This window comes from Archocentrus centrarchus, chromosome 4 (genome assembly GCF_007364275.1).
Source record: "Archocentrus centrarchus isolate MPI-CPG fArcCen1 chromosome 4, fArcCen1, whole genome shotgun sequence".
Lineage (NCBI taxonomy): Eukaryota > Metazoa > Chordata > Actinopteri > Cichliformes > Cichlidae > Archocentrus > Archocentrus centrarchus.
The window spans coordinates 3,172,793-3,188,797 of record NC_044349.1 but is presented as its reverse complement, the minus strand read 5'-3'; the positions used below and the strand labels follow the sequence as shown (position 1 = coordinate 3,188,797).

General features: G+C 42.5%; 1 protein-coding gene across 1 annotated transcript in view; it reads right to left on the bottom strand.

Moving 5' to 3' along the window:
- LOC115778616 (cadherin-2-like) overlaps positions 1-13,274 on the bottom strand; it is a 94,051-nt gene extending 80,777 nt beyond the window's left edge. Inside the window, exons 1-2 of the mRNA XM_030726762.1 lie at positions 13,110-13,274; positions 5,904-6,042 (exon numbers count right to left, since the gene is read on the bottom strand). Of these exons, the coding sequence (XP_030582622.1) occupies positions 5,904-6,042; positions 13,110-13,151 (181 nt within the window). The 5' untranslated portion in view covers positions 13,152-13,274. The remainder of the gene's footprint in view (positions 1-5,903; positions 6,043-13,109) is intronic.
- Between the last annotated feature and the right edge of the window lie 2,731 nt (positions 13,275-16,005).

Here is a 16,005-nt window from a genome sequence, read left to right as displayed (position 1 = left end):
ACTCTCTGCTTTTACACTGAGACCATCAGGAGATGGTCTCACAATAATAACGATTAACACTTATATATACATATAATTCCACTGAGGTCATCATCTGTGTAAGTCTTCCTTTTTTAGGATTTTGTAGGCATCAAAACAACGTACAGCTTTATGATCAATAACAGTTCTGTCGCAATAAAAGATCCATTGGTGGTGGGCAGCATGAGTCACAAGCTATATGAAAGTGCTACTGACATGGTCGACCACACTGTGGTCTAACATCCATGAGTCCAACTAAAAATGAAACTATTCACTTTTAACTCAGAGTGGTCCAAACTGAGTCATTTCAACAACAACAAAAAAACCCCTTTGAGTAACAAACAGTAGATTACATGAGATACAGAAGTAAAGGCAAAGCACATCCCTCTGCTAAGACGCTAACAAGCTCCTTAGAGGAAAAACAATGCCAGGATCAGGCATCAAATGATAGGAAAAAAGAGGAGTGGGATGGATTCAGAGAAAGAGAACGGGGGAGCTTTCACTTTAAATCTTGAACACCATTCCCAAATCCATCTATGAGGGGAGACAGTGATATATGAGGCAGGAATAAAGTAGGGCAATTCCCTGCATGACAAGAGGAAATAAAAAATACAGGAAAAGAAAGCAAAAGAGATGCGAAAGAGAGGGAGGACGGTGGGAGTCGAATGTGCTCAGTGCTTGCTGGATCATGGGATGGGGGTTTCCACAACTGTGTATAGCAGTGTTGACTAGCAGCTGGCTATATGAGGCGGCATCGCTGACTACGACTCATTCCCTTAATAGGAAGGAAGGTTGAGAAAATAGGAAGGTCAAGGCAGTCAGCCCTGCTGGACTTCACAGGAAGTACTGGACAGTCACTGATCTCATCCTGATTCACCCATGCAAACACAGCATAAGCAAGCAGTGGCGGTTACACACACACACACACACACACACACACACACACACACACACACACACACACACACACACACACACACACACACACACACACATATGCACATATAGGGAAATATAACACACACACAAACACATGCACAGGATGGCAAACAGGAAGAGTACCCACACATCTCCATCATGGCTTTAAACCCAAACCAAACCACATGTATTTCTTTGCAGATAGTCATTACACACACACACACACACACACACAGCCCACTGACTCACACACTGCTCTGGAAGCAGCTGAATCAACTTTACACAAACCCACTTATTTTTGTTTCTTTTCCACTGAAACCCGTTTCCTGTAAGTGATTGAAATATTGTTTTTAGATTGTTTTAGATCCATTGTTAATCACGTATTCGTCAGTATGACCAGAAGCCTTTTATTCTTTCAAAACCGGGCCATCTGTCATGTGAAATACGACAAACATTTTCTGAGCTAAACTTCTCCCACTGTGAATGTTAACGCAAGCAGTCACACAAAAACATGGCTAAACTTTTTAAAATCCAAAACAGCCGACACAAGAAAAAATATCCAGGCTTAAACGTTTTTCACATTAAATTAAATAAATAATTGATATCCTGAAATTGAAAACTGAATACATATAAACATCTAACTACGGGCACAGCTGCAGTTAGATGATCGAGGAACTCTTCCCGCTCCGTGTTATCTGACCAAATCTCTGCTTTTGAGCTTCACCTCTAACCTCCTTTTCTTGCCAACCGTCCTCAGACGCTTGATCAGTCTGCCTCTTTATTATTATGTCTCTCGCCATCCTCTCATTAATCATTCAGTCTTCCTCTGCTCCAATTAAATAATTAAAAGCACCCAGAGCCATCAGTTTTTACCCAGCAAAGATGCCCTGCAAACAGCTCAGCGGGTGCCTCATATCCTGCAACAAACCAAAATGGTCCAAATATTGTATTCACATCTTTTAGTAATTAAGGTAGAAAACTAAAAAATACTTTTTAATTTTGACAAACAACAAAATGTAAATTCTATTATCTTCAATTAATAATTGACCTTCCATTAACAGAGTACTTAAACACTGTCTATGTTTCTGACATGTTTAGCACATTAAAAGCTTTTCAACTCAATGTGTCTATCAACATTAGAAACACAAACACAAGTATCTAATACCATAAAAATAACTGCATTAGAAAATAATTGTTGGAGACAGGTTGTCACCCACCAGGCAACCCGTGCAACTGCCTTGCAATTGAAATTGTCACCCAGAGGTTGAGGGTGTTGGTTGCTGCTCAACATCTGGCCAACCAGTTGGTTGCTGCAGTTACTTGTAATCGGTCCCCGACAGCAATAAACTAAAAAATTTTAAATAAAATCACTGGGCAAACGCAGATTTTCCCTTGTCAAGAGGTTGTTACAGTATCCTATTTGGACTCTACTGAGACTGAGCAAAATTGTAGCAATGTTGCGCATAATGTGTTGACTTTACAACAAGCAGATTTTTTTCATGGTACGGAGAGAAGCAATCTGCTGGTCACACAGTATGCAGGTACGAGGAGCTGACTGAGAGGATTTGACTTGGAAAAAATTGTAAAATTGGTGCAAAGCAGAATGTAAAAAAAAATCACCAACACATCTGCAGCGCTAAGACCAGTGTAGTTGAGACTATTTCAGTTGCACCTACCAAATTTAAGGCTTAGGTCCAACCTAAAGACTGGTTTAAATAAGTACTGATAAACCAGATAAACCTTACTAGAGGCCAGTTGGAGAAAGCAGCTCCTACGATTTTTATCAGCAAACACTGGCAGTAGAGTTCCGGGGCGAGCAAGACTAGCTCCAGTATGAAGGACTGACTATAAAGAATGTCTGACTGAAGAAAAAGTCACTGACCTAACATAAATATGAGAAGTGAAAAAAGCAATATTACAGCAGGATTGGAAAGTTAACATCATCACACCACAGCATATTTATAGTTTTATTTCCTCAATTTATTTTTAGAGTTTATATGAAAGAAACACTTTTTTCTCTTAATCTTTCCACCGACCGCTGCACACGAAGCAGCAATTAGTGTTTGTTTCACTGTCTAAACAGCACAGGCTTGCGATCTGCCTCATGACCCCCCCCCCCCCCCCCCCCACCTGCACATCTTCACGGGCGCACACATCGAAACGTGCACTCCTCTTGTTTCTGCAACGGCTCTGTCAGCTTCAGTCACTCTTTCCTTGTTACACTTCACAGAGCCCACACATGTCCACTGAAGCACACAAACATGTGATCACACACTCGCTCACACATTCCCACTCTCACACATACACACACACACACCATCTCAGAACTGCGTTATTGTTGTTGGGCTTTTGCCTGCTACTTGGATGTTGTTTGAAAGGCCTGCTTGGCTGCTCTGCTCTGTTTCAGAATAGAAGCGCTATAACACAACGGATCCTGATTTATTTCCAGCAGAGGAAAGTCTCTCTCTGAGCTGTTTCCTACTTTCACAGTGTGTGCTGCACCGTCCATGTTTTTTTTTTCTCTCAAACTGAAGAGCATCTCTGCAGGACAAAGCCTGACGACATTTTTACAGGCCACAGATTCAAACTGGTCACCTCCCACTCTTCGCTCAGACACCACCCTCATCAGTGTGGAATGAAGCTAAACTATATCTGCCATGAGTCTAGTAACACAATTCTTACAGTTCTCACCGCACTGACGTGCTAATTTACAGGTATCGAACGGTCTTAGCACTTCCTGTATGCACTGAGACAGCCGGCTGCCAAGACGTTTGTGTGGAGATGAGCATTTCTCCCAGAGAAACATGCCAGCATAGAACACGCTTGAGACTGATTATTGATTGACCTCGAATGCAGCGGAACATGATTTAAACCATACCCAAAGCAGTCGTAGCGTGCTTTTCTTTCATTTTCTGCTCAAACCAGTGCGGGGAGGTTAAGAAAATGGGAAAAGGACTCAGAGACCCATTAAAAAAGCATTTAGCTGGAAAGAAAATAAAGATACATGCAAACCAGCTACATGACACTCATAGAACCCCCCACACACTCCAGTTTCACACCCCTGCTGCTACGATCCTCTGCTTATTGATCAACCTGCTGCTGCTGATACCCCGGGGCTCAGTCAATACAGATCTCTCCAACCGCTCTGCCACACACAGCACAGATGAACAGCATGCTCATTTATTCTGCTTTCTTTATGTATTGCTGCAGAGTACGGTTGACTTATATGGCATGTTTTTTAAAGGTCTGCGGGTATATTCTGGAATTGAAAAACAGAGGTAGGATCTCAGGTTAGAGGATAAATGAACGGCATGCTGCTGTTTGCAAAAGAACCGCCTATTATTTTCTACCTTAAAAACCACACAAAATAACATTCAATGAAAGAAATAACATTATTTTTCTTAACATTTGACTGTCCCTGTTTCAAACCCCCGACTGACTCCATGACAGCTGTTTTAGCATTTAGCAGCTGGTTGAGTCCATCACTGGTATTTCGGCGGTGCGAGCACGATCTCTGTTTTAATTTAGGGCTCTGCCTCCTTGTGAATTAAACCAAGCTACATTATTTACTTGTGAAACCTAATTAGTGAAAAGCAGCAGAAGGCGGTGCCTCCTTCCTTTCTGTTAGGTTCAATTCTCTTAGGACACCAGTCGAAAACCCCCATCAACCTCCGGTCGCTAGGGGAAAAAGTGCATTCCCTGACTGGTTGGCTGTTGCTCGGTGAAACTAGTCACGAAGAGGGTGCTCCACCAATTGCTTTGGTTGATAGCAGATTGCCAAGGTTGCCTGCAGTTTGCATGGAAGATGCCAGCTTAACTGCAAAGTAGTGAAACCTGTGCCTTACTGCTGAAACCAACAAGGCGTGGCTGTTATTTTGACTGACAGCAGATTTAACCCCTTAACTGGCAGCAAAAAAATCACCTGACAAAAACTACATAACGCCTTCTGGTCATTATTGGCTCTGAAAAACCCATTTCATAGCCTATTAATCGGCTGCGTCTGGTCCGCGGGCCGAATGAAGTGCATTTATATGGCAGGCTAGACCCGCCCATTTTGACTGACACCTCATTCGGCCAATCATGTTAAGAAATGGGTTTCCCAGAGCCAATAATACTCAGAGGGCGTCACGTAGCTTTGTCAGGTGATTTGGTGCAGCCAGTTACATGATTGGCCGAATGACGTGTCAATAAAAATGGGAGGGTCTAGCCTGCCATATAAAAGGGACTACAAACGGCCCGTCACCGGGCCCTTGCCAGTTAAGGGGTTAACAATGTAAATATTAAATTGAGACGCGACAACAGATTAAACATTTTACTTTTTCCCACTGGAGCCTCACATGGTACAGCACAGAAACAAACTGGCTGAAGTCTCTGCTCATCAGCTCAAATGGAGGTCTGTACTTCCTTCTGTTTAGATGGTGGCATGAGGCCAGCGGGGTTTCCCTCCCAACAGGAGAGCACCAAATCCCAAGTAGCAATACCAACATTTAAACCACTATTTAGCTTAATCTTTTCCTGCGGCTTAAAGCTGCAGAACTGCGTGTTTGGGATGAGATCAAAACTGTCTGAAGCAGCAATGAGACCACCACCTCCTCCCCAGCATTTATCCAACAAGACCTTCCAGAGGAAGGAGACCAAAGCATGCACTGATGCTTTTACATGAAAACATCAACAGAAGTAAGTTAAATGCTGTGGTCACAGTCAAGTTTCATCACAATGCTTAAATCAGATTAACGCAGACTGGGGCACACACATCAATCTCAACAGGAGAGCCATATCGGCTCAGTATATCAGCCTAATCCACACTCAGTCTTTGCAAAGGTCAGTCCTCTTGAAGCTCCATTATGGTTCAAATATCAGCAGGACTCTTAAGCAACCCCCCACCCAACAGCAGGGGATTATTACTGGAGCTGTCCCGGCTCTGAGGTTTTGTGTGTGTGTGTGGGTGCTTGTGTGCGAGCACTGACCGTTGAAGACAGCCTGTCCCTTCGCCAGCTCTGGGTCCATTTTGATGATGTATTCCTCCTGCGTAAACCCCCTTGTGCATGGCAACGACCCCTGCTTGCCGGACGGCGACTGCTCGGCCTCTCCACCCACAGCAGCAACCTGAAGAGGGAGAAGAAGCAGGGAATGAAAAGATCTGCTTGCAGTTTAGATCGCATGTTTTTGCCCTCGTGACCTTGCAAATGCGATGTTGAATTCTGTCGGCCTCAAGGAAAGAATTATTGACCTCATTCAAAACTTACTGGGAAAAAGTTAGTGTTTTTAAAACGAGTTTCCGCCATGAATTCATTTTTCTCATAAATCTGTTGGACTTTCATGAAAATGACAGACACCAATTTGGTTCAGAGAAGTTGTTAAGGATAAATATAAAGATAGAAAAACAGAGCAAAGAGGGAATCAATTAGCACAGACCAATTATCTCATTTTCCCACATTTACTTATTAGGGTTTGTTTTTCCTGTCTTGCTTCGGGAGGCACAAAAGAAAGGCTTGTGCGTCAGAGCGAAAATAAAATCCAGTACAGCACCAGTCCGAAGCCAATAGAGCATTATTAATCACTATGAAGAGCAACAGACAACTGGGTCAATTAATTTTGATTATAATTAGCGTCTAGACTTTTGTCTCTCCTGTTGTTTGAGCGTTGGCCCAACACGAACCCCCCCCTCCTGTCCCACACACACACACACACACACAAACACACACACACACACACACACGCACATGCACACTCCCAGTCCTGCACTCCACAGAGCAGTAGAAAAGCATCTGTTGTAGGCTGTTAGCGTCGGTTCTTCTGTGATTAAAGTAATAAAGCCAAGAGGGGTGCTGTGATTTGCTTCCACTTAACCCAAAAACTTTGAACCCTTATGTCCTCGCTGCCCATCCTCACATATTTGGAAGAGGTTTGGGGGTGGGGGGGGTAGCAGGGCTGGCTTTTATCTGTTCCCTAAGAATAAGTAAGGAGGAAGTACACAGGTTTCTGATGCTGTGTTCCTGCTGCACGGGCTTCAGTGGTAACATTTAGAGATCAGGCAAAATGTAAAGTGGGGAAAAACCTGGGAAGAGGCCCAGAGGCCATTCCAGGACAGAGGAGCTCATTTATTTTTTCATCCGTATAAGATACGGTGATCCACTTACTGCTGGGCGATACTTTCCCTCCTATTTTGAAAGCTCAGTTGCTGCTAACCAGCTAGCTCAGGTCCTTGTCGTCTTGTGTTTCTTTGCCGAAAGGTTGATGTCATGCAGCTGCCTCATTTGAGAAGAATATAAAACAGGCTTTTGGTACAGTTGAAACAAAATGTGAGCCACTGCAGTTTGCTTTTATGGCAGGCAGTGAGGATGGGCGTACTCCTGAGTGCCCTGCTTTGGCTGGTCCTGACTCACGGACGAAGGGAAGAATTTTGCACAATTGCTTTTCATTGGTTTCTTCAGCTTTTAACTGTGTCCAGCCTCACATCTAAGCAGCCACATCTCTGAGATGGTATTGAAATGTTGGCCAGTTGATTTTTTACTTGGCAAGTCTCAAAAGGCAGAAGTCAAAATGGTTTCATCTGATGCCACTTTTTCTTCCTGGGTGTCCCCCAGGGACGTGTCCTGTTACCACTTTTGTTTTACATATGCGTGAGTGACAGCACCTTTAAGATCAGTGAAATGTATTTGGTACCTGCAGCCGTTAGTAAGAAGTAAAAAATATAAAATTCTAGTCGTTGGTACTTAAACACAGGTGTGTTATTGCAGCATCATTATGGACACACCATAAAGCACACAGACAGTTTTGTTATTGTGTCCCTCTTCAGAAGCTATAAAACTAACCATGATCTACATAAACTGATATTATGCAGAGCGGCAGTGAAACTGTGCTGGGGTTATACCGTGAATGGTGCAACATCTGATGGTAACTGACCATATTATACTGAGATTTCCCCACTCCTCACATGCATGCACACACACTTCAAGTCAATGCAATCACAGAGAAATTTGTTGCAAAAAAAATACAAAATTTCCCTTTTTGTGATTATTTGGGTTGTAAAACAAACACAGCCGCCAAGTCCAGGAGCCTAAACATAGCAATCAAATGAAGCTTGCCGCTTGGCTCTAAATGAACAACCAGAAGGAGGGGGGGGTAACATAGTGCATGCTGCTAAATGATTTGGCTGCATAGTTTTAGTCCTCAAATATGATTTATAAATTGATCTTGCTTTTCATGGAAGAAAGAAATGCTGATGTAGTGGGCCAATGAAAGTGCTGCTTTGGATCACTTTGTTCGAATGTGCAGAAAAATCGAAGCCACAAAGAAGGCCCAATCAACCGTTGCTGATCCCGCTCGCTCCTTTAGTCTGCTGCTTCCATCTGGTCACAGATGTAATCCTCCAAGATGCAGGACCAACAGATTTAAGAACTGATTTGTCCCTGCTGCTTTTGGCCTTTTGAAAAACCTGATGTAATCCCATATTTTTTAGTGCGATTAATCTGAGTGTGGATTGTTGATGATTATTGTATTTACTGCTGGCAGTGCAACAAAATCGCTTCTTGTAGGTAAAAACAAAACAAAAAAAATCACCTTGGCCTTGAATCAACCTGTCAGTCTATCAGCAGAAAAGTAATCAGCAACAATTCAGTAAAATAACCAAAAACTTTTTGTTTTAAATGACAGAAAATGTGAAAGAAAAAAAAGCTTTTTCTCTGTTTCATATAATTTCAGAATCGTGAACTGATGGCTATTTTCATGCACAAAGCAACCAGTGTATACACGAGGAGGTACTCAAATTAATGAATGAATGCAAACTTAATAAGTCCTTATTTGATATTTGGCAGATCTGTTTTGTCATATTGCTTTCGCAGACTTTCCTGATTAAGCCCTTCATGTCACAGCTCATTCTCTGGGATCCAGCGTCCAGTAACGGTAGCCTGGAGGAGACAGTTTTCTGAAATGACTTTATGTTCTCATGCTGGTGGATGACACTGTCATTTTGGGCACAGTCATCAAGGGAATGAAGAACTTAAAGTGCACCATGTGCCATGCTGCCACCTACGCTGTTATCATTAAGGCCTTCTACAAACTGCTAGGATGCTGTTAAATGTGGAGCAAGGACCAATCGCCCGCCTGACCTCTTCATCAGAGTCAGGGATCTCATCGGTTAATGCAGCTCATCGCCTTTATGTGCAGGATGATCTGATGACTAGAAATGATGACAGTAAATCTCACCTGGTTCAGATTATGTCATCACTGACAGAGAAGTGATGATCAAAAGGACAAAGAAAAAAGGAACCAGGTAAAACCCTGAACACTTCATTCTGACGCTGAAGATCATTTAAGAGCAAAGCAGGAGTCCACAAACGAGACAAGTGTTTGAGCAGCTAATAACCTGACACATAATCTGGTCCCATATTCAGCATTGTGTTTTTACAGATTACAGATTAAAAGAAAAGTAAAAACCGCTGACCGTAGTCACCACTCTGCGAGCTCTGGGAATATTGGTTATGCCACGACAAATATCCCATCGACACTGACGGTTAATTGTGCCAAATGAAACATATTTGCAGACAAGAACAGAGATTTTATATAACAGATGGCCATAGCCGAACTCTGCACTTTGAAGCCTAAATGTTTTGGCTGCTGCCACGTTGATTTATCGAAGCCAGAAGTGACCATATTTATATCAGCAAACGTTAGCAAGCTTCGTTAGCAAGCCGAATCCACCATAAACTGTATGGGTACAACGCTCAGACACAGATGCCCGCTAACCGGTGCCAAGTAACACACTAATACAAAAATAAAATTGGAGTGGAGCACAAACTTCTTGGTAGGCTGTACTACACCGTCCCTCCATCCTGTTCAGGGTCGCAGGGGGGGGGGGGGGGGGGGGGGCTTGGAGCCAATTCCAGCTGTCAAAGGGTGAGAGGTGGGATACACCCTGTACAGGTCACCAGCCTGTCGCAGGGCTAACACAGAGAGACAGACAGTCATTCACACCTATGGGCAATTTAGGATCACCAATTAACCTAACCCCACTAACTGCATGTCTTTGGACTGCGGGAGGAAACCGGAGAAATCCCACCCAGACACGGGGAGAACAGCAAACTCCACAGAGAGAGAGGTCTGGGCGCAGGCGGATTCAAACCTAGGACCTTCTAGCTGTGAGACAACAGTGCTAAACACCATGCCACCGTGCTGCCCGCTGTACTATACAGCAAGCAATGTTATTTAAGAAAAAAAAAATGCCCCAAAACCAAAACCACAAAAAAACAGTTTAGTGACTGAATTAGTGAAAACGTAACTACGTCTGCCGTGCCAGCACGTTTCGGTCAAAGCAGCCACACTCGTAAGTTTAAGTCTTCCAGGTATAAGAAAACTAACCTGACCACTGTGCATTTATTATGGAGAAGGAAGTTATTTAAGACCCAAACTGGCTGTAAATGCTTTTTAATACTGTTAAATTGTCCATTTTAACATAGAAGTCTGGGGGATCGACTCACTTTAGGAGCCAGCCTCAAGTGGTCACTTAAGGAACTGCAGATTTTGACACTTTCAAACCAAACAGATGCATATTATCAAAACAGCAAATTAACTTAATAAAAACTGGTGTTCCAAATATCTTTTGTCTTCCTTTGATTACTTATTGTCAGTATTGGCCCCTACACAAGACAGAGTCCAGCACTGACTGACACACTGCGGTAAGAGCTGTAACTATTACTTATTTTCACTATCCATTAAACAGCCTGCTTGTTTATTTTATAAAATATCTGAAAACAAAACAAAATAAATGACTACCACAGGCTCAGATTTATTGTCTGCTGATTGACTGAACTGAAACCCAACTAACTCCCTTTTGCCAAGTATGAACATCCAAAATTTGAAATGCCTGCCATGTAAACACACTCAGCATATTTGACTCGTGTCTCTGTAAATCTATAAGTCTACCACTGCGATGCCTTTTTCCTTCTAAAAGCATCAGCCTGCTGTCAGTGAGTCACTGCCCCGAGCACAACTTACAGAACAGAAACCCGTTTATGTGACAGTTCCTTAAAATGTAAACACACTTTATACTTTGATTACCGATGAGGTGACCCGGCATGTTAATGTTATCCTTGATGAATGCATAACGTCAAACACATCTGGACTTATGGTCCTCCTCCTTCACCTCATTTGTTTGTCAATTATGAGCCCATTCACACAGAATATTTAAATACACAGCTCGCTACCGCTTCAAAGTTTTCAGCGAGGCGAGTGTTTAAAGCTTCGCCCGGAGCAAAATTAATCTGCGTCATTATAATCACAAAGCACAGGATTCACCAATGACAATAATTTAGCACGCCCCCCCCCCAGGATAAAGGTCAGCGCACAGAGGGGCATTATCAGAAGGATGGATAGCGTTTGTGACACAACAGATAAAATCAAACCTAATCAACTTCCAAACATTTCTTCCTCCTGGTGTAACTAAAGGCTGCGGGGAACAGGGGGCTCATTATCTGCACAAACTGAAATGATGTTCTGCCTAATGCTGTTAACGCCTTTATCTACAAATAACTGCATCATCCACGAGCCTGTTAACATTCAGCAGTGGCGTATCACTAAATCATTAACCCTATCATCACACCTGATAGTCACACATCCCATCACAACCACACACAGCAGCAGCACCTTCAGGTGGATGATCAAAGCCTTAATAACTGCTACAAATTGCAGCTACGTGGTAACAAAGGCAGGCCAATCAAAGGCTTGTAGAGGATTGAAGGTAAGCCCCAGAGAGTGCTGACCTTGCTTTTTTGAGGGGGAGACATTGGTGATGGGCTTATTTTAGGACCCGACCTTTGACCCTTTGGCACAGCACTGTCCCCTTTATTGATTTTTTTCCCACACAGAAAGGATCACTTCCTTTTTTTTTTTTTTTTTTTTGCCTTCATTAAATCCTGCTGTAGGAGCATCTGTGAGCTTCATCCAGCCCACATGAAGACTTGCCCGTGGCAGAGCTTTGCTGCTTTAATACAAACGATCTATAACATTTTCAAAGCACGCCACCATTTTTAAATGTTTCTCCTTTTTTTTAATCTTCCAGGCTGATGGGCTCCTTTTAGTTTTCTGAATATATTAAGTGAAATCGCCGATTTTCAGCATCACTGCTGAAATGGCTGAAAAAATCCCATTACTCTTAAAACAAAGGGTCGCCTGGTCAGCAGTAGTAACACTGTACTGTGAACTGTAGTAAATCGAAGACGTGTTAAAACACTGACATGCTCCTTTAAAAAGTTAAGAGCGTTTCTTGTGGCATCGGGCTGAATATTATCAGAGGACTGTGCCCCCCTGGATGTCCTGTTTTCTGTCATGCACACGGACTCCTCCTGCAACACATGAGCTACTTTGACAAAAGCTCAGTATTCCCACAGACCCAGTGACAATACAGAAACAGCATTAAAGGTTGGCCCGGAACAGCATGACTGCACCTCAAAATTCCCACATTTTAACGCTGAACTGCTACAGAGCACAGAGCGAGGACACAGGCATGAATGCAGCCTGCACTGCTGAACCGAGTCACGGATCAGACACGACTCTTAAACCTTGCTCCAGCGCGTTACGCCTGGGCGTGAGAGGACAAATAAAACTGCCATCTTTTTTAAATGGAGATCGGCTTGCGCTCGCCGACATAAAATTAACCGCTACGTGATACTGATCCAGTCAGACTAAACTGGATTAGAGCTGAATAAAAGTCAAGTGTGGTATTTCAGTAGGAAGCGACACGAGTGTCACAACGAGAAGCAGGGAAAGGGGCGACGGGCAGCAGCCTGTCACCGAGGATGGGGAGCCGGATGATAAAGAGGTTCTGGACTCGGTGTCTTCACACCAGCAGCATCCGAGGTGGAACCCGCAGCTTTCATCAAACACACGGACCGTTACGCAGCGAGCGCTTCGCTCCTGTGATAAATTATCAGCGGGACCAGGACCAGCAACATTTTCCTGACATCAGGCTGCGTGAATGTGAGCGCATCTTTAGTGAGAATAGCAGAGACGTGATGAAATGGGAACAAACGAAGCGGATGAGAGCCGAGTTTAAGTGTATTGTCCTCCCTGCTGCGCAGAGCGCTCCTCTCTATCTCGTGTAACCAGCATCCCTCTGCTCTGCTGCGGCTAAAATCCTACCGCAGCTCGTTCGCTGTGAAATTAGAAATATTTACCTGCACAGTCGCCATCAGCATCCAGGCGCAGAAACGATGCATTTTGTTCTCGTAAAATTCCTCCTTCCAAAACAGGCAGATCTTTATTTTAATTTCTCGTTTTCAGGTCCCTGTAAAGCCCCGCGGCATGAGGCAGCCTTCCCTCCCTCCACCGGCCCTTCTCTGTGTCTGTCTGCTCTGCCAGGCTCAGTGGCACTACAGCCTGCCTAGGACTGGCTCGGGGGCGGCCCCACCGCGCCTCAGTGTCGTCCTCTAACGGACAAAAGATGCATTCAGTTTAAGGAAGTTCAGGTTAACCTGGTATCACAACAAATACACAGGGGAGAGGAAAAATTTCTTTTTTCCTTTTTAATAACTCGGAAGTCAAATCTGGGAATAAAGCCACCTATCACTGAGCAAAAGTATTTGTTTTAACTGATATTAGAAAAACTGTACAGTGAGGTCAGTTAAATGATTTGTGCTGCACTCGAGCGTGATTTATTTATTTTTTAAATATTTTTATATTTGTGTTATTTAAAATTTGTTTTTTTGCCTACTGAAAATCTAAATTGTTTGCTCAGTTAAATATAGGAGGGAGGAAAGTGTAAAAGTGTGTTTTTTAACTGCATTATGTGGATCAAATCCTGTATTTCCTGTTGTTTGTATCTGTGAGGGTTTGATGCCAGTCAGAAACCTGCAGAACTGAAAAATGAAGCCAATGAGGTGCTGGTCACTGTAATTCCTCTAATGGCCACATGAGGCTGTGACCCACATGTTAAATTGCCCAACTTTACAGCATTAGTTTCCCCTTTAATAGCAACTCTATGCAGATGATTTTTTTAAAAACACTGCATCTGTGTGCCAGCAGGGGGAGCTGTAGCCAGTGACTCCACCTAGTTTGTGCGCTTGTTGGCTTTTGTATACAAAGAGCATAGTTAGCTGTGTGTGTGTGTATATGTGTATATATATATATATATATATATATATATATATATATATATATATATATATATATATATATATATATATATATATATATATATATATATATATATATATATATATATATATAACTGGTTCTGCCTGTGCAGGAGGAGGAAAGGGCTGTTCACCTGCTGGATGTATGAAGGTTCTTCCAAAGGGTCATTACCTTACAATATAAAGCATCATGAGATTACTCTTGTTGTAAATTTGTGCTATATATTGAACACATATTATACACTGGATGCACTGCTCTCTGTAATGGAGCGCTGAGATCAGTCTTCCTTGTCTTAACCACTGATGCAGTCTTCAGGCTTTGCCCCATCTGAAGTGCACGGGAAGTCTTTCTTCTTATTTATCCCTTAATCCAGCTGTGATCTGGAGAAAAAGTGTGTTCAGTTATCCCCTTACTTGGAATCAGCAACAAAAATCATCTAATATTAGCCTCCTGAGACCCTGCGTCCACATATGGGGACATTACATTTTGGCTTTGCTGCACCTTATGCTTCATTGTGCGCAATAGTATTTTATACTTTAAGTCATGTTGTTTTTGTTGTGTTATGCTATAGAATAATGCCAGTGTCCACATCTGAGGACATCTTGTTTTTTCACAAAAGTATGTAACAACCATGTAACAAAATACAACTTCCTGTTCAAAGAGGAAGCTTAGTATATATACATTTCAGGTCCATCTAATCACAAATATCTAGGAGAAATTGAAAATTCATAGCAAACAGGAGCTCGGGTCTCAGGAGGTTAGGAGCGTTGGTCTGGCTCAATAATTCTGAGATCTGAAATAACTGTTACTGCCTCTGTTTTATATTTCTGTGGTTTCTTTTGTTTTTAATTCTGATTTCTATTTCTCTGTTATTTTATTATAACAACTGTGTTGTAATAATTGTGTAAGCACTGGCAATTTTTAAGATCTCAAGAGTCTCAGTTTCCTGGTTAAATAAAGGTTAAAAAAATTAAAATAAAGAAACAGCATAATAACTGAGCCACGTGGAGCTAAAGCGTCGCCTTAAAACATCTACTGTAACAGTCAGTGTGGAAAAATAATTAATTTGTTGATGGACTGAGAATGAATTCTTTCTAGAATCGTTCAGTATTAATGAAAAATATTGAGCTTCCCTTAATCCTTTAAACTCCTCGAGACCTCTGCTTTCACAAACTGCAGTGACATCACATGTTTTCATAGATGAGCCCACTAAACGTGACAGTTAGCAGTTTGAGCTCCCCTGCCTCTTGATCCTGTTTAGTTAAATTAAACACTGAGAACACGCGCACCCACACACACACACACACACACCTCATCACTTGTTCTATCATTCCATTTAATTAGAATGTCTCACTGAGATTAAAAATCACATGGCTGAGAGTCTGGGTCTGATTTCTCCATCTTTCCACAAACTCATTTTTAATTTAACTTGATTAAATAGAAGAAAAAACTACAGTAGGTGTATCCAAGCTTTACAGCGCCATGCGCAGATATTTCAGTAATACAGCTGACCTGAGAAGTCAGATTTAATATTTTCTCCTTGAGATGGAGGATAAACAGCGTGATCTTGTAGGAAATCAGTGAACCCTGCAGCGAGAGTCATTCCCTACTCATGCTGAATATTCACAATACAGGGAAATGGGAACATACTCATGAGTGTGGCCTCAGTCTTGCACTGCTCCATCCATCCATCCATCCATCCATCCATAAGCACTTATCCATCTCAGGGTCATGGAGGGGCTGAAGCCTATCCCAGCAAGAGTCAGGATACATCCTGGACAGGTTGCCAGTGAACCACAGGGCTAACACATAGACAACCATTCACATTCACACTGACACCTATGGGTAATTTAAAATCACCAGTTAACCTAACAAGCATGTTTCTAAACTGTGGGAGGAAACCCATGCAGGCCCAGTGAGAAGGCATCCATGTCATGT